Consider the following 17,341-nt stretch of genomic DNA (forward strand, 5'->3'; position numbering starts at 1 on the left):
ATGGAGAGGGATCACTCAAGAGACTCTCTAAAGCAGAGGATTTCCAGGGGTTGAGTTTGTTTGAATGAAAGAGGAGAAGTGGGACCACGTGACCACGAACAGTAAGCCGTGCTTGTAAATGAGACTCCCTTTATTTCTTTTGATATGGGAATAGGTACGTCTGCTGGCTGGGTGTGTCCCAAAGGTGTGCTCTCATTTACCTTTTGTTGCCTCAACTACAGACTGGTTTTCTCTCATCCATATTCAAAGCAAGCCAACACAGTTGATAGGTCTTTGGAGGGTTTTTTCTTTGTTACTATTCTGAGAAGCAGTTCCACTGAAGGTGGATGGTTTTGCAGAAGCCTCATTCACCTGGATTTTATTTGTATTTACATCATGGGAATAATGGATGTTGTCTTTTATGAGCATTTTGCATATTGTTGCTTATTTATTGTTTTTTACTTGTGAAATAATTTCACTTAATGGGATAAATAAAGTGCATTCAAACTTTTGATATTTATGATTCATCTTATACTTCAGTCACAAATAATGTGTTATATTGTATATTTATTTGTTAGTAAATGTGCAGAATTCACATTTACACATTTTTAAATCTGTTTATATACATATTTATTTTCTTATTTTTATTTTAATAATTAAATGTTTTATTAAATCTTAATTATTACAATTTACAACATTTTTATAAGCCTACACTGTAAATCCCAATGTTGCTTGTTTGTTATCATAACTAATTTTTCCTTTTCAGGACATCAAAGATTTGTGCAAAGTTAACTTCATTGTCTTTGTCAATTCTTTCGCAGCATGGACACTCAAATATTTAAGTTGAAACAACAAGTTGGGTTTTACAGTGTAGATACACAACATCATTTTTATGCAAATGTTAATATATTTTAAAATATTTTGTATTTATTTCTATATGTTATATCATTTTTATTTTATTTTAATATTATTTTTAGAATTTATTCCATTAAAAAAACCACAGCAGCCTACAGGAGGAGACACAGAAATCAAGTATTAAATATCAATAAAAATTAAAATAAATTTACAAATTTTTTTGTATTCTGTTTATTGAAAATCAACAAAAATCAAAAAATTCTGTTCTTTACTGCCAACAATCAAGAAAAAAATAAAATAAAGCTAGACCACATATTGATTTAAGACTGTACAGTTGATGTATGACTTTGGAATAAACCACAAATAATTGCTAATACAGTTTAGCAATTCTTATGCAACACATTTACAACACAGCAATAACAATAACATTGGTTGCATAAAATTATTCCTAAAAGCTCCCTCGAACATATGAGCTGCTGTGTTGTGGTTTTAAATGGACACATTTCACTCAACAGTGGTCAGAGCAAGAATGTAAGGAAACTGTTCCATGCACTGGTATGTGTAATTAGTAACATATGGTGGAAGTCACGTAATTTATTTAAGACTACAAACATGTCCCCCGGCGCTGAAAGCATGTTGATAGATGGACCAGACATGGACCAAGGCTTAACTGTTTACCGATGGACAGACTCACTCACTGTATCCACTTCTTCTTCTTCTGAGCTCTCCAGTACCAAGAAAAGTCACAAATGTTGCTCACACTTGCACAGTTTATACAGATGTCGTCCGAGAAATAAATAAGACTGATGTAAGGCAGAGAGCAGGGGAAAAAACATGTTTAAAGGTTGCAGTGATGGAAAGCAACTAGCAGTACATTTTAGCGCAAAGTATTTTTATTTTATGTAACTTTATATTTCTACTTCTATACTTCTATACTTCTATACTTCTTTACTTCTTTACTTTACTGTCTACGTTTATCTGACCGCTTTAGATCATTTTCAGATGATAGTTTAGATCCCCACCCTGTCCAGTGGAAAACAAACAAGTAAAGGAATTTGAATGTTTGTGATAAAACAAATGAGGAAGTGTTGACAAAATTCTTCTACTTCTTAAGCTAAATAAACTATTTAAAAACCGTCTTTGATCAGCTGGAAAAAATGCATCGTCACAAAGCTGTAAACAGGGCTGTTGATCTGATACCATATAAACTTTTTAGATTTGAACGTGTTTCTCACAGGGGGAAAAACATCATGATCTTATAGAATATGATGTTTTTTCTGTAGATTTAATAACCCAAAAACATATAAAGTAGTTAAAATTAGCCCAACCTCAAACATCTGCATCATTAAAATGCAACATAAACACTAATTCTACAGTAGTAATAATCCAAACATATCCTAAATCTTTTTTTTTTGCACAATGAATATTGTTACTTTTAATACTTTTATTAACCCTCCTGTTATGTTGCGGGTCAAAATTACAGATTTCATAGTTTAAAAATCTAAAACCATAATTTGTGAGAGGTAAAGAATACCATTGCACTAAATATTGATTGGAATGTTTAGTAATGGAGTTATTAATGAAATATAAACAACAGATTTTTTGGTTTCTGACACTGACACAAAATGACCCACGAACATTATTGCTGTTCCTGAGAAAAGAACATAACAGGAGGGTTATGTAAACTAGATGTTTGACGGCTTTTAGCCTACCTGTGTAATGGGTATATTACTAAAACTGTTTTATTAATCAGAAATGAAGATTCGGCACTTACACAATAAAGGTAGCAGGAGTATGATGGTATGCACAAACAGATCATAAATATAAAACAACTGACCTCTGCCTTGAAAAATGTGGTCATACCATGAAGTACAGGTCCTCTAAGCTTTGCCACATTCTTTACAAAAAGCCATATAAGGACAAAAGATACTAATATTATATAAGCTTTCAGTGACTTTTCTTTTCACCATATTTGGACCTTTCCACTATAGAATAATGCAATAATTGCACAAAGCGCTCATATGTTAATATATCATGAAGTAAATAGCCCATAGCTCCACCTCTTTCCTCGACAATTATCCTTATCAGACGGAAGTCATACAAAGTTTTGACCAAGTCTTATGGAATTCAAAACAGGAAAAGCAAAGAGTGGGAGGGACAATGTTCTCTCTCTGTGTGACTGAGAGCTCCAACTATGGTAATCATTTCACTTCCTGTTCCCATGAAGTCCTTCAAAGACATGCAGGCTCCGTGTGATCCTGTTCCCAGAAACACATGGCATGCTCCATCACTCCGTTAAACTGGACCAAATGCTCAACACATTTGCTCAACAAAAAAAGAGAAAAGGGAGAAAAGTGGAATGGGGCCCTCCTGTGGTTGGACGCCCCACAATGCAGAAATGAGCAAATCCGTCAACCAGCATCGGTGGTCAAAGTCCTCAATTAAACTCTCTTTTTCCCCTTTTTTATTGTTGATTGTATTTTTATTTATTTGCTTTATTTTTAATTAATACGTTTTTACTTATACTTTAAAATATCACTTTTGTTATGTGCCTTTTATTTAATGTTTTTTTCAGCAGTATTATTATTTATTGATTATTTAAATTATTAAATTAAATTAAAAAAGTAATCTATGTTAACAGGTATTTTTGTTATTTAAAAATAGTATGTTTAATAAAAAACTGTTTATTAGATTTTTAAATATCACTACTACAATGAGTCCTTTATTTAATGTTTATTTTACTTTTTTCATTATTGTTATTCTTATTATTATTTATTATTCCTTATTCATAAATGAGTTATTTATTGTCTCTACATATTCAGGTGTTTTTGTTGTTTAAAAATATTTTAATTAATTAATTCTTTACCTATATTTTTACCTATAATCACAATTCCTATATGTCTTTTATTTAAAGTTTATTTATTAGTTTTTTCATCAGTGGTATATTAGTTGTATATATTATTATTTTTTAATTTATTATTTTTACTTTAATCTCCCTATGTATACAGGTATGTTGTTATTTAAAAATACTATTTTTATTAATTATTTTTATTGATTTATTTTAAATATTATTATTGTTATGTGTCTTTTATTTAATGCTTATTTATTTTCTCATAATCATTAATATTATTGTTATTATTATTATCATTTAATTACTTTTTTTTAAATCTATGTATATAGAGGTATTATTGTTATTTGAAAATAACAAAAAAAAGGTTGCATTTGTAAGACGGTGAGAACTGAAGCAGACTCAAGTCCAGTAATCCAAATTATTCTTTCTTCAGCATGAATTTCTTTACAGGCAAATAAGAACATTCAGATAAGTCTCCATGGACAGAGAGTCCGTAGAGAGCAGAAGAAAGATAAAAACTCTCACTCATGTGTTCACGTAAATGACTTGTCCTCTAGATAAACTTGTTCCTGTGTGTCTTTCGAATAATAGGTAAAACCCTGTGACTCAGCCTATAATTAAGTCTGTTTTGTCGTGATCTGTCCCTCACATATAGTCAAAGAGCCTGCTGCGATTCAGTGGTTAATGAGGACAGAGTAAAGAACATAATTTCTGATGTTAGTCTGAAATTAGAAAGCAGCATGGTCCCTCACAGCCTGATGCACTCTGGCTTCAGCTCTAAGAAAACAGAGAAACACTGAAGAGATGGACACAGAAAAAGGCATGAATGGATGGATAGAAAGAGATGTGAAGAACAGAGGACACTGGCAGTGTCACGGGCATCCAGGCCACTCACTCCACTGTAACGAGGATCATTGTGCTGCAGCCAGAGGCCTCGGTCCTCTTCCAGCTAGTAGAGTCGGGTCAGGCGTCCTGCAGCTGCTCCATATGTTGCTGGAGAAGCTTTGGGGGACTAGCTCGGTCCTCAAACGGATGGAAGGAATCCTGAAACAAGTTCCAATATTGAGACGGCTCCAAGTGCTCATGAGCTGTGACGGAAAGAAACTTCTTTACAAAAACAGACTCATATTCTTCTGTTATTTTTCTGTGGGATTTACTTGCAGAATGAAAATGACAGAATAGTTTAAAAAAATACAGTAATAGGGATTTATATTTGAATAAAAATTAAAGGCACAATATGAAATCTTCTGCCACTAGTGGTCTCTCAATCAAAACAATAACCAAAGTTGGAGTTTGAGTGTAAGAGCCACTTTTTTGATTGTTTGTTTTGTTGAACAAGCACTGTGTAGTGTGTTAGAGACAGGTCAGTAAGGTTTTGTGGTATTTTCGTTTGAGTTTATCTAGGTTTCATGCTGTTTTGTGGCTGTATGGGCATTAAGACTTAGCATGGCTACATCACCGATTGGCTAATTCCAACCTTTTAAAGACTGAGCATCCCACCCCATCCGACCTTATATCAGCCTATCAATCTTTAGCTTGGATCCATGCAACTTGTACCCACAAGCTCTGCACGAAACTTGGGTGTCATGATTGATGACCAACTGACCTTCAAGGTTCATGTATCCTCAATTGCCCGATCTTGTCGATTCGCACTGTACAACATCAGGAAAATCAGACCCGACTGAGCACTCGACACAACCCATGGTTCAGGCCCTTGTGTTATCCCGTTTAGACTACTGCAACTCTCTACTGGCGGGTCTTCCTGCTGCACCACCAAGCCTCTGCAGATGATCCAGAACGCGGCTGCATGTTTGGTCTTCAACCAGCCCAGGAGAGCACATGTCACTCTGCTCCTCAGCTCTCTGCACTGGCTCCCGGTCACAGCCCGCATCAAATTCAAAGCCTTGTCTCTTGCCTACAAAATAGCAATGAGCACAGCCCCTTCTTATCTAAACTCCTTTGTTCAGATTCACAAACCCTCCCGACCACTACGCTCCTCAAGTGAAAGACTTCTGGCTCTTCCGCCGCTGAAGGCCTCTGCGTCTCAAACCAGACTCTTCTCCTCTGTAGAGCCCCGGTGGTGGAACGAACTTCCAAACTCCATCCGTTCCGCTGAGTCCTTCTCAATCTTTAAGAAGAGACCGAAGACCGACTCTTTACTGAACACCTTCACTCTAGATCTACACTGACGACTATGACAAGTATCTCACTGACTGATCTTGCGACCTATAAAGCACTTGTGTCCTAATGGACTCAAACTGAACCCACGGCACTTACTCTTGCTATGTTTCTTGACTTCATCCTTGCTTGTGTTGTATTACTCTCATTTGTACGTTGTTTTGGATAAAAGTGTTTGCTAAATGACATTGTAGAATTGTATAATTGTTTGTTTGCACCTCCCACCACCAAGTGGAAAAGATCGCTCATTATGGGTTCTGATGTGATGAGTCAATAAATGCACCGGTGCATTTATTGACTCATCATCACTCATCCGGTGCTGATTGTTGTGAGATGCCCGGGAGAGGCACAAAGTTTTTTGAACACAGAAATGTGATGTATAAGTTGGAAGATAGAACTTTATTTTGTTTGAGAAGGAAGTATACATTTGTTTTGAGATGCTGTAATAAACTCAATTAATTGATATACAGAAACTGTGGACATTTCATTTTCATTTGTACGTATAAAACACTTGCAATGGGATCTCGTCATAGTAGCAGCATCTTTTTTGTGTAGCAAAGGGGTCATTACATTCAGTTTCAGTGTTTATCATTGCAGAGGTTTTTACCATGAGCTGAATTTAAACGGGATTTAAACAGGTGAAAACACTAAATCAAGCAGATAAATGTTAAAAATCTGTGTTTCTCAAACACTGTTTGGTGGACACAGGAGGGGCTGCAAGCTGAGCTACTAACGTGTTTGTTTCTCTGATAAATTAAGATCCAGACGTTCAGGAGGTTTTTATCGGGAGCCGAAATATCCGCAGATGTCTCCTGCTCTCTAAAATAAACAGACCTGGTGATTGAAACTGGTAAGAACCATGAAAAAAAGCATGTTATGTTAAAAGTTAGTGTTTCTCCAAGGCTGTTTGGCAGAAAGCTTTGTGGACAGCCATAACTAACGTTTAATCAGCTCCTCTTTCTGATAACTAAAATCCTTCATCCAGTTAAATATATGGTTAAAAAAGACCAAGATCTAAAAAGTGTATTTTGTAAATGTGGCTTAAAACTGGATAAAATGTTAATTTATGACAACATCTGGCCGGCAACAACACTTGCATAAAGGCAATATGACACCAATAACATACAAATTAATACAATTAAAAAAAAAACCCACCTTGATTAAAACTACATATTTCTCTAAATTTGAAAATTGTTGGAAACATTTTGGCCTCAGCAAAATATGTAACATGTGTCTTTTTTTAGACATTTTACTGTGGAAAAATTACATAATGTAGCCTACCTTTAAGAATTTCTCTAATAAAATTACATTTGTAAAACTACAAAACTTCCTGTCTTCTTCATCTTCTTCCAGACTAATTAGTTGCAGAATGAAAGAGAAGATCCAAATAAGAAGAACAACAAGAGGACAAGCTTTCACATCCGGCATAGATTAAACTACAATTTGTAAAAGGTGTGAGAGAGTCTACTACCTGATACTGAGATAATCACATGTAATGGGACTTTTTGCACTTCATCGGTGCCACTATTCAAATTCAACAGGGACTTTATGTTCCCAGGTGTATTATCAGGTTACCTGTTCATTTCCATAAGGTGCTATGAGACACACACCTCTGAAATGTATCTATGTGCTCAGTCTGTATCTCTTCACACTCTCTTCCTCACGACTGAGGAGCATCTGCTGCTTTCTCTCTGCACTCATTTATATTTTAATTACTGTTCCTACTTGGATTGTCTGCAACAAGTTCTCACAATGTGCACGTTTTGCAGCTTCAAATGCTGCTTCGTTTTCTTCAATTTGCTTTTTTTGGTAAGTCATTTGGTAATTTTTTGTCTTGGGAACAGCGATAATTGGTATAGGCTGAAAAATGTGAGTTTTTAAAATAACCTTTTATTAGTTGTTGCAGAAGAAATAAAGAAAACACCCTACTTCTTGTTCATGCTTTTCAGATTTTATAATAAACTCTTTCTACTGTTTCTATTTTATATTGTTGAATGAATGAATTGTAAAGTTAATTATTTGCTCACATCTTATCCTGCAAAAACCAGCTATTATTCTTATAGCTACAAAAATTAGTTGACTAACCAATTTGTCAATGGACAGGAAAAATAATTAAACTATTTTGATAATCAATTAATTGCTTAAGAAATTGCAGAAAATGCTGTTTTTTAGCCTCTTAAATGTGCAGAATTCACGCTTTTCTTCTGTTTATATCATTTTAAACTGAATCTGTTTGGATTTTGGACTAACAAAACAACACTTTGGACATTTGTCACTGTTTTCTGACATTTTAAAGACTAAACAATGTAAAGTTGAAGCCTGAAAATATATATTTCCTATATATTTCCTTCTTTACAATGGTCCACACTGCAGCCGCTTGGCAGTACATGAAATCAGCAGCCAAACCTGGTTCCTTTGGTACATCTCACTATTTAAAGCGCACTGCAACAGTGTCCAGTAGTTACATTTGTTTTTCAGGCATCAGGGGTCACTCTCATCGGTGTCGGAGCGCAGCAATACTCGACTTACCAACAGATGGGAGCGTTTGCAGGACAGAGCCTGTCAAAAATTGCCATAGTCCTGATTACAGTGGGTGTCATCATCACCCTGGTCTCCCTCTTGGGCCATTTGGGGTCGTTCTTTAATGATTACAACATGGTGTCTTGTGTAAGTATCATAATGCTCCATAGAGAGTTAAATGTTTGATTAAAAAACATGCCTGTGGGGATATTTTCTGGAGGATGTTTGCTGTGGATATTTTTTAGATTAAATTAATATTAAACAATAAAATAAATAAATGATTAAATTATATTTTTTAATTAATTAATTAATATTTTTAATTAATTCATATTTAAATATAACTATTGCTATTTTATTTATATATATATATATATACATATATATATATATATATATATATATTAATCTCTATTCTTCTTATATATTTTAAATTATTCTTATTATTCTTATAGTACATTTTTAGATTCAATCAATATTAATAATAAAATAAATAAATAATTTTTTTATTTTTATTAATTATCTTCATTTTTAATTAATTAATAATGAATTATAACTATTGCTATTATATATATATTTTTTTATCTCTCTATTTTCATTCTCCTTATCATATTTTTTTTATTATTATTATTATTAAATTGCCCTTTTTTGTAAGGTCTTTTTGTAAGGCATATGGGACATTACTGACCTCTAACCCCGCTCACTCTGTTTCTTTAGTTCATCTGCATCCTGATCGTCATCATCCTTCTGCAGATAATCACAGGGGCTGTGTTTTACGTGTTCCGCAGCAGGGTGAGACATTCAAATCCTAACAATCCTTACAAGAGATGGTTTGTCATTACTATAAGTAAAGCTCTTTCTTTATTATCTCTGTAGACCCTCGTCCTAAAAGGTGTGAAAGGTGCTTTGGACTACGACAGCAAAGCACGAAAGGTGATCAGTGAATACAGCCCGGAGAAGAGACATGATATCGACAAACTTCAGGAAAAGGTGAGACACAGGGATTTATATTTGTTATGTAGTCAGGAATGAGTTTGTATTCATTTGACAAAAATATATTTTATTTTATTTATTTATTTTTTTTTTTTTTTTGTGTGTGTGTGAGGGGGGGGGACCTGGTGGCTCACTTGTAGAGCACACACACACACACACACACACACGCACAACCTCATAGACACTTGACCTCTGACCTTTTGTAAGTATCAGGGACGGGACTTCCTCACACAAATGAAAATTAACTTTTTTGTCCAACGTTTTGTCCAGCGAGGACTCTGACAAGTACAGGATTGAGTAGGCAGAATAAATGTTTAATGAGTTCTAAAAGGAGGCATCTTAAAGTTGTGGGTGGGGAATTGTTTGTGGACTGACTGACTAATAAATTTGATGATGATAGATGTACTAGTAAATAATACTCAGAGTAAATCACGACTGGAGATGCATACTGAACAAAGCTTCTAATTTCATGCTTTACGATTTCAGCATCCTAGGGTGACCTATAGAGTTGCTTGTTGCAGCTAAAAGCAGAACTTAAATTTCATTAATTTAAAGAAAAGCTTTCCACATGCCCATATGTGCATTGGACTGGTTTTACAGTATACAATGAATAAACGGATTCACAAACACAGGAAGCGACCTCAGTGCTCTTTTCATATGTTATAAACCACGTTACAGTTCAGGTGCTGTGGTGCAGACGGCCCCGAGGACTGGGCCAGCAGCACGGGCTGGGGGAACCCTGATGCGGTGCCAGATTCCTGCTGCGTGGTGAAGAGCCAGGGTTGTGGACAAGAAAAGGACAAAGCACGCAGCAAGGTCTGCTGGGAAAATTCAAGTTCACAGCCATTTCATCTCATGTCTGTGAACAACTGATGGAGTGTTTTGTGACTGTGTGCTCCTCCTCAGGGTTGTCTCCGAGCCATCAAGCTCTTTCTGTTGAAAAACCTGATGTGGGTCGGAGCGCTCTGCATTGTTCTCGGACTTGCAGAGGTAAATAAATACACAATAAACCAAAATTGACATAAATGCATAGATAAAATCATATGTACTTTCCTGCATGAGTTATCTATTTGTCATTTCCAACAATTTGCTTGGGAAAAATGTTATGCAGGCAATGGTAATGCAGACATTTGAAAAAGTATGTGGAGGATGGCGTGAATGATAATAAAGCTTATCTCATCCTGTTCGCCCCAGGTGGTGAAATTCAGAATTAATTTGAATTTACGGAGAGAGAAAAGAACCTTTTTTGACCTGTCTTTGAGTTCATTTGCTGCCAGTAACTTATAACCTTTTTCTTGTTACAGGTTATGGGAGTGATAATCGGGGTGTGCTTCTGTCTGAACATTAAACGAAAAAACTATGAAAACATGGGCTGATGCGTCATTGTGGCCGAGCACAACCGGCTTCCCACATCAGCGACATTTTTGCTATATTTTATTTGCTTTTCCAGTCTTTTCTTTCTAAAATGTGACATGAAGATTAAACATGTAGTCACTGATATGTTTGAACATAACTGAAAGGTACCTTGTTGCTACTTTAATGCTTGCCAGCTGTGACTATCCTAACAAGTTATCATGGAAATATTTTGGCTTATGCTATTTGAAACACAATGATCTCATGTTAAAATTCATGCTATGAATGATTCTAATAAAGTAATGATACATTCTGGTTTTGAGTAGTTCAATGTGCACTTTGAACAAATTATTTGACATTTGACATTTTTTTTTAACCTAATTTTTAAGCTACAGACGAACAGTCCAGTGTTGTTAAATATACAGTAATTGAGTAAATATACTTAGTTATTTTTTAGCACTGTTGTCCAAAACTGTCCATCACATGCTGATTTTATTCAAGCTGTTTTTTAACTAGTCAAATCTCAGGCTTGAGGGGTAAAAATATATATAAATATATATATTATTAATATTTTTAGAGGAAAAGGGAAAAGTAGAGGAAATAAGCTGGGCATTAATATTATTCTTGGGGTATTTAGTAATATGCTACATTAAGCACTACAAGTAGTAAAACAAATGGTACTCAAGTACAGTCTATGACTCAAGCACGGATTTAATTATTTCAGTAGAAAACTACATTTCCCAGAATCCCCTTACAGGAAAAACGTCCGTTCTCAAAATCCGTCCGACTGCGGCACCATCAGCAGCACGAAAAGTAACGTGTGCGCCACCAACCAAGAAAACTGACTGAAAACACAAGTTTATCAGAAGCATTGTCACTGAAATTAAAGGTAAATAAACATTTTCATTGATATTTCCTTTACGACCATCCACCAGCCCTATACAACTATGTAGCATACCTCATGAGCTAAGCTAACAGGTTGTGTGTGTAGCGAGTAGCCAGTGAACAAACAGTTCACTCGACTCCAGTGAGCTTTCAGACTGAATTTTGCTGTAACATTCAACTATAAATTAAACAAACGATACATGCTGTACTGACTAACTTGGTTTGACACAGTAAAGTAAAACAGTAAGAAAGAAATGTAGCCAAATAAATGCCTATAGCTCACCTCACAGAGGAACTCATTATTTGTCGAAATATTCAAATTATCCTCTCTAAATGGACTCTCTTACTTATTTATGAAGCAGCATGTCAGAGGCTTTAGTCGGGCGAATAAAGGAGCTGGAGGCAGAGCTGCAGAAGCTCCAGTCCCAGCTGAAGGAGAGGAGTGAAGCTGGAGAAGACCTGGAGCTGATGACAGACTGCAAACCTGATTCTAACACAAGCAGCAGGGTGAGAAAGGGTAAGAAAGCCAGCAAAGAGCGTCCTTTTGACTTCTCAGCCCACCCTCGACGTCATGTGGCTCTGCGGCTGGCTTACCTGGGCTGGTCCTACCAGGGGTTTGCAGTTCAGGAGAACACAGACAACACGGTGGAGGCCAGACTCTTTGAAGCTCTGCTGAAGACGAGGCTGATTCAGGACCGACAGAGCTCCAACTACCACCGCTGTGGTCGCACTGATAAAGGAGTCAGTGCCTTTTCCCAAGTGAGTTCACTGAGTCTCAAAGTGTCATTTATTGTCTCTGTTTGGTGCTCCCAAATAATGCTATCTTTTCTCCACAGGTCATAACCATCGATCTGCGCTCCACACAGTTTTGTGGAGGACTGGGCATCACAGTCCCTGAACACGTTGATGTTACTGCCAAGAATAAAGCTACTAGCTCTGAGCTTCCTTATGTAAAGATGATGAACAGAGTCCTGCCCCAGGACATCAGGATCCTGGACTGGGCCCCAGCAGCAGAGGGCTTCAGCGCACGCTTTGACTGTCAGTCCCGAACGTACCGGTACTACTTCCCCCGCGGATCCTTGGATGTGATGTTGATGGCAGAGGCTGCAAAAAGGTGAGGGAACACACAAAGTGACGATGCCACCCCTCAAAGTCCCAATTCCCAATATCTTCTTCTTTTTTTTCTTTTCTTAAATTTGACTTTAGGTCCTAAGAAAAGTCTACATCAGATTCTTGAAGGTGCTCTAAAACTGCAGAATTGCTCATACTTGTGTTCTTAAAAGAATAAATCCCTTTTCCCCATAATTTGAAAAGAAAATCTGATAGAATTCAGTCAAGAATTCCCAAACCAAAAACTCAAGAGGGTGCAGCAGGCAACTAAAATCATTTTTAAAAAACGGTTCTTAAGTGGAGGTACTTTTGCAGGAAATTTCGATTCAGACGAACTTAAACAGACTTAACTGTCATTCAGTTATACATAAAAAAAATATGAACATTGAACAAAATTCCAATGCATTGGCTCACAGTGATTGTACTCTGGAATTTAAGATAACAAAGTATAAATATAAAAATATAAAACTGATTGGGGAAGGAAGCTGTTATGATAAGTTGATGCTAAACCATCCTTTTATCTAGCTTTCTATCTTCAGCTGTACTATCCAATAAAAGGTAACATAAGGTTGAAAAAAAAAAGATCATTTAAAAAAAAAAAAAACTAAACTTTTTTGGAACTATAATTTGCATGATCAATAACTTATTATTGGATAGCATGGTTCTTAATTAGCAGAAGAATTGATTTAAGTGTAACTGTATTATTTTTAAATTTAAAATACATACATTTGTACATTAATGTTTATAAATAGTGAAAACTATTATAGATAGTAAAAATATTATTGTACCTTAAAGTCTATAATTAAAAAAATATAACCAATTTTTTCCAGTACTCAAATGTGTGTAAATGTGCTTTTTAGTGTGTGTAGATTCAGTCTAGCGTAACCTAACAACAAATCCAAAATAAGAAAACTTTAGTGAATGTCAGAATCTTTGTGAAAACTGCAGAAGTGGGTTTTAAGAAGAAATTTCTTCCTTAGAACATTTGCTGGTTGAGACCCATCGTTCTGGTTTAAAAGCCTTTAAACACCCAACAGATACGAGGGCACTCATGACTTCCGCAACATCTGCAAAATGGACGTGGGCAACGGAGTCCTGCAGTTCCAGAGGACAATCCTGTCAGCTTCAGTCAAGCCTGCGCAGCCTCAGCACGTCTCCAGCACGGACCAGTATGACCTCTTCATATTTGAAATCACAGGGCTGGCCTTCCTTTACCACCAGGTATCAAGAGGCACTCTTTTTACAGCTCTGCTTAGCAATAAGATATCTTAATTCAGGGTTCGTACGGGTGCTTGAAATCCTTGAAAATGCTTGAATTGAAATGTTGTATTTTCAAGGTTTAAAAAGTGCTTGGGTTTTGGATAAAGTGCTTGTAAATGCTTGAAATTCTTACTGTATTTCTCTTGCAATCTGACTATATCCATCTATAGACTATAGATAATCACATGTTCAATGTAAAAAAAAAATGAGTAGCCTATGTGAAATGAAGACCGTTCCTCCTAAAAGTGTAATACCATCACTGTTGGTATGGTTCAGTGAAATCTCCCCCTTTTAGTATGTAAGCACTCATCTAAAACATGCAATTTACAACTGGTGTAAGGTACTGGAAAAGCTTGAAAACTGACCTTGAAAGTCATTGAAAAATGCTTGAATTTGACCACTGCTAAAGTGTACGAACCCTGTTAATTTCATGCCATGCCATATAAATTGGTGGTTTATGACATTTGCAGTCTCTTACTGTGTTGAATTGTCTGTTGTGTTCTGCTGCAGGTGAGATGCATGATGGCTCTGCTTCTCCTGATTGGGCAGAAACTGGAAGCCCCGGAAATAATTAATCAGCTCCTGGATGTTCAGAGTAACCCCAGGAAGCCCCAATACAGGTGTGTACATATAGGAAGTGTCAAAATCAGACGTTTAAAATAATAAATCTGCAAACTAAGTCAATAATAGAAACAACGTACCTATACATCTTTCCTTTGCTCTCCCTTCTTGTTTCTAGCATGGCAGTAGATTACCCGCTAGTGCTGTACGACTGCCACTTTGAAGGTCTGAGCTGGAAACAGGAGAATGAGGAGGTGAACCTCGCCCTGTCTGCACTGCAGCAACACTGGACCCAGAGCGCTGTCAAGGCCCACGTCCTCCATGGGATGATCCAGGGTTTGGAGGCCATAGGTGACATGTTTAATTAGATGAACAGACTGTGATTCAGCTCAAAACTTTACATTTTAGTCTGTTAAATTTCAGCATTTTATCCAACCTGATTAAAATAACAGGGGTATTGATACAGACATCTACAGGGCCAGACTGTGATAATAATTTAGGAATTTAAACCAAACTAGCAGCAGTCCATATATGCTGTATCGCTTTTGTTGAAATATTTTTTTCTCCACATGAGGCCTTCAGTCCAAAAAAATGGCACCTGGAAGATTTAAATGTCCTGGACAAATAGACTAAATTCCAGTCAAATATAATCTGTGATTATTAAGTTTAAAACAATTCAGAGGCTATTTAAAGAATAAATGGTAAATTAACCTGCACTTATATAGCTTTTCTAGTCGCTTTGCGACCACTCAAAGCGCTTTACACTACAGACTGCGCTCATTCACCCTTTCACACACACATTCATACCGGTGGCAGAGGCTACCCTAAACAGTGCCACCTGCCACCATTGGGAATTCATTCTCACACCGATGAACGCAGCATCAGGAGCAATGTGGAGCTCAGTATCTTGCTCAAGGATACTTCGACATGTAGGCTGCCATGGTCAGGGATCGAACCACCAACCCTCCGATCGATGTGCAGCCACTCCAACATAGCCACAGCTGCCCCATAACAATCATACAACAATAAATAACAATCATATTAAGGCATGTAGATGTAAAATATTCGTCAGTAGCCTCAAGTGTTTAATAAGGTGAGTAATATTATTCAGATTTAGTTTCAGATCAAATAAAACCGAACAAAATCATTTTGCAAACCAAAATATACATGTAGGGTTTTCTGGCTCATAACTTGTTAATTATGGCATGCTGCTGCTGACATGGAATCAAATAGTTTCGGTTTGTTATAGTCCTTAATGCAGATAAAATTAAACATAATAAACAGCAGCCATGAGAGACTTATTATAACCAGAAATTAATCCAAGAGAGATTAAAATATGTCGGACTTCAACTGATTTTCACTGTAAAAATGTTAATTACTGGATAACGGGACCCTGATTTATGCCATTCACATAATATTTTATTTTATTACACACAGAAGCCACTTTATATAGAAAAAAACTAACTCAATATCACAATTGGTAGTGGAATTGGAATATTTTTAGACTAGCCACTCTAAAAAAATGATCTCCTTAAAAACAATCATGCTGCACAATCATGTTCTTGCATAGCACCATTATAAAGCCTCCAGGTTATTATATTTTCATGCATTTTTTTTTTTACATAGAATCATTTTGAGGAGACTCCTGCTAATCAGTACCTGCATCCTTATGTATCATTTCAATACTTTTCTTAGATGTTGTCTATTATGCATGTTTAAAATAGAATGTGTACAATTTGTTTCCCTCCTTTCCCTCTGCAGGTGGAGTCTCCTCTAACCACTGCTGGCTGGTGGAAGGCACCCGGCAGAGGAACTACCGGCCTCTACTGGAGCGTCCGTGCTGCGAGAGCCTGGAGTCCAGGATTAACCATTTTGTGAAAAGAGGAAGGCTGGAGCGGGAGGAAGGAGAGAACGGAGGTGAAATGATCCACAGAGGGAAAAAGTCCAAACATTCCCACAATTCCCACAATCTTCCCGTTTCTTCAGAGACGGCATCATCAAAACAAAGTGCAGATCAAAAAGCAGAAGATTAATATTTTCTCACAGGAGAATGGACTCGCCAAAGTATATTTTGCAGTATTTTTTGTTAATGCAGAACATTTTTATTTTGAAGTTTAACAAAAAACAATGGATTTACCTTTTTTTATTATTTCATAAAAATTGTGTATTCACATTTTTATTCATGCAAATCTTTGTTTTGCTGTGAAATAAACAGTTTGGAGAAACTGGCTGCTGTTGGGTTTGTGTCTTTTTTACAAGGGGTGTTGTGATATATCAGTAATAACAATTAAATAATGATATAATAATACACGTGAGAATATCGTGGGGATAATCCAGTGCCTCTTAAATCATTTCTGTTTCTTTCTATTCTGGCTTTGTCTCTCCCTACCAACATGCTTATCTTCCTTTAGAAAAAAATGTCATAGACAATGTGAAAAATGGAGTAAGTAAATTAATTATATACATAACCATATGGAAAACATGGCAGAAGTTCAAAATGACCCTTTCTGTGTATAAGTAAATTGCCTAAAAAGAGACAGAACACAAAATAAATAAAGTTAAAGATTAATTTCACTGATTATTATTATTATTATTATTCATATTATTATTATTATTAATAATAACATTTCTGAAAGATCACAATAATATCTTTATTATTAATTATTTTGGCCATGATAATCTGATTGTTTGACTTGTGAATTTATATATATAGTTTATTATACATGTATATCAGGGATGGGCATCTGGAGGCCCGGGGGCCGCATATGGCCCGCACCCTCACTTGAAGTAGCCCTCAGT

The 17,341-nt window shown here is 36.0% G+C and overlaps 2 protein-coding genes across 3 annotated transcripts; both read left to right on the plus strand.

The window, feature by feature from the left end:
• Nucleotides 1-7,544: 7,544 nt before the first annotated feature.
• On the plus strand, nucleotides 7,545-10,989 carry LOC131958964 (CD63 antigen-like). The gene is made up of 7 exons (XM_059324044.1): nucleotides 7,545-7,672; nucleotides 8,342-8,530; nucleotides 9,098-9,172; nucleotides 9,257-9,370; nucleotides 10,052-10,189; nucleotides 10,280-10,363; nucleotides 10,678-10,989. Exons 1-7 carry the CDS (start codon nucleotides 7,616-7,618, stop codon nucleotides 10,747-10,749), a joined length of 729 nt encoding a protein of 242 aa, XP_059180027.1. The 5' UTR covers nucleotides 7,545-7,615; the 3' UTR covers nucleotides 10,750-10,989.
• Nucleotides 10,990-11,484: 495 nt separating this feature from the next.
• On the plus strand, nucleotides 11,485-16,772 carry pus3 (pseudouridylate synthase 3). Of its 2 annotated transcripts, none has more exons than XM_059324802.1 (7): nucleotides 11,485-11,615; nucleotides 11,971-12,370; nucleotides 12,448-12,725; nucleotides 13,759-13,942; nucleotides 14,492-14,601; nucleotides 14,721-14,893; nucleotides 16,304-16,772. In XM_059324802.1, exons 2-7 carry the CDS (start codon nucleotides 11,975-11,977, stop codon nucleotides 16,573-16,575), a joined length of 1,413 nt encoding a protein of 470 aa, XP_059180785.1. In that variant the 5' UTR covers nucleotides 11,485-11,615; nucleotides 11,971-11,974; the 3' UTR covers nucleotides 16,576-16,772. The 2 variants fall into 2 exon arrangements, with proteins under 2 accessions (XP_059180785.1, XP_059180786.1); XM_059324803.1 differs by having other exon boundaries at nucleotides 11,974-12,370.
• Nucleotides 16,773-17,341: the final 569 nt, after the last annotated feature.

The sequence above is a fragment of the Centropristis striata genome, chromosome 21 (genome assembly GCF_030273125.1).
Source record: "Centropristis striata isolate RG_2023a ecotype Rhode Island chromosome 21, C.striata_1.0, whole genome shotgun sequence".
Classification (NCBI taxonomy): Eukaryota; Metazoa; Chordata; class Actinopteri; order Perciformes; family Serranidae; genus Centropristis; species Centropristis striata.

Coding starts and splice junctions, on each gene's coding strand:
- pus3 (XM_059324802.1), top strand. CDS start 11,975: ATGTCAGAGGCTTTAGTCGGGCGAATAAAGGAGCTGGAGGCAGAGCTG. Junction 14,602..14,720: donor CCCAGGAAGCCCCAATACAG/GTGTGTACATAT, acceptor TCTTGTTTCTAG/CATGGCAGTAGATTACCCGC. Junction 14,894..16,303: donor CCAGGGTTTGGAGGCCATAG/GTGACATGTTTA, acceptor TTCCCTCTGCAG/GTGGAGTCTCCTCTAACCAC.
- LOC131958964 (XM_059324044.1), top strand. CDS start 7,616: ATGTGCACGTTTTGCAGCTTCAAATGCTGCTTCGTTTTCTTCAATTTG. Junction 7,673..8,341: donor TCTTCAATTTGCTTTTTTTG/GTAAGTCATTTG, acceptor TTTGTTTTTCAG/GCATCAGGGGTCACTCTCAT. Junction 9,371..10,051: donor TCGACAAACTTCAGGAAAAG/GTGAGACACAGG, acceptor ACCACGTTACAG/TTCAGGTGCTGTGGTGCAGA.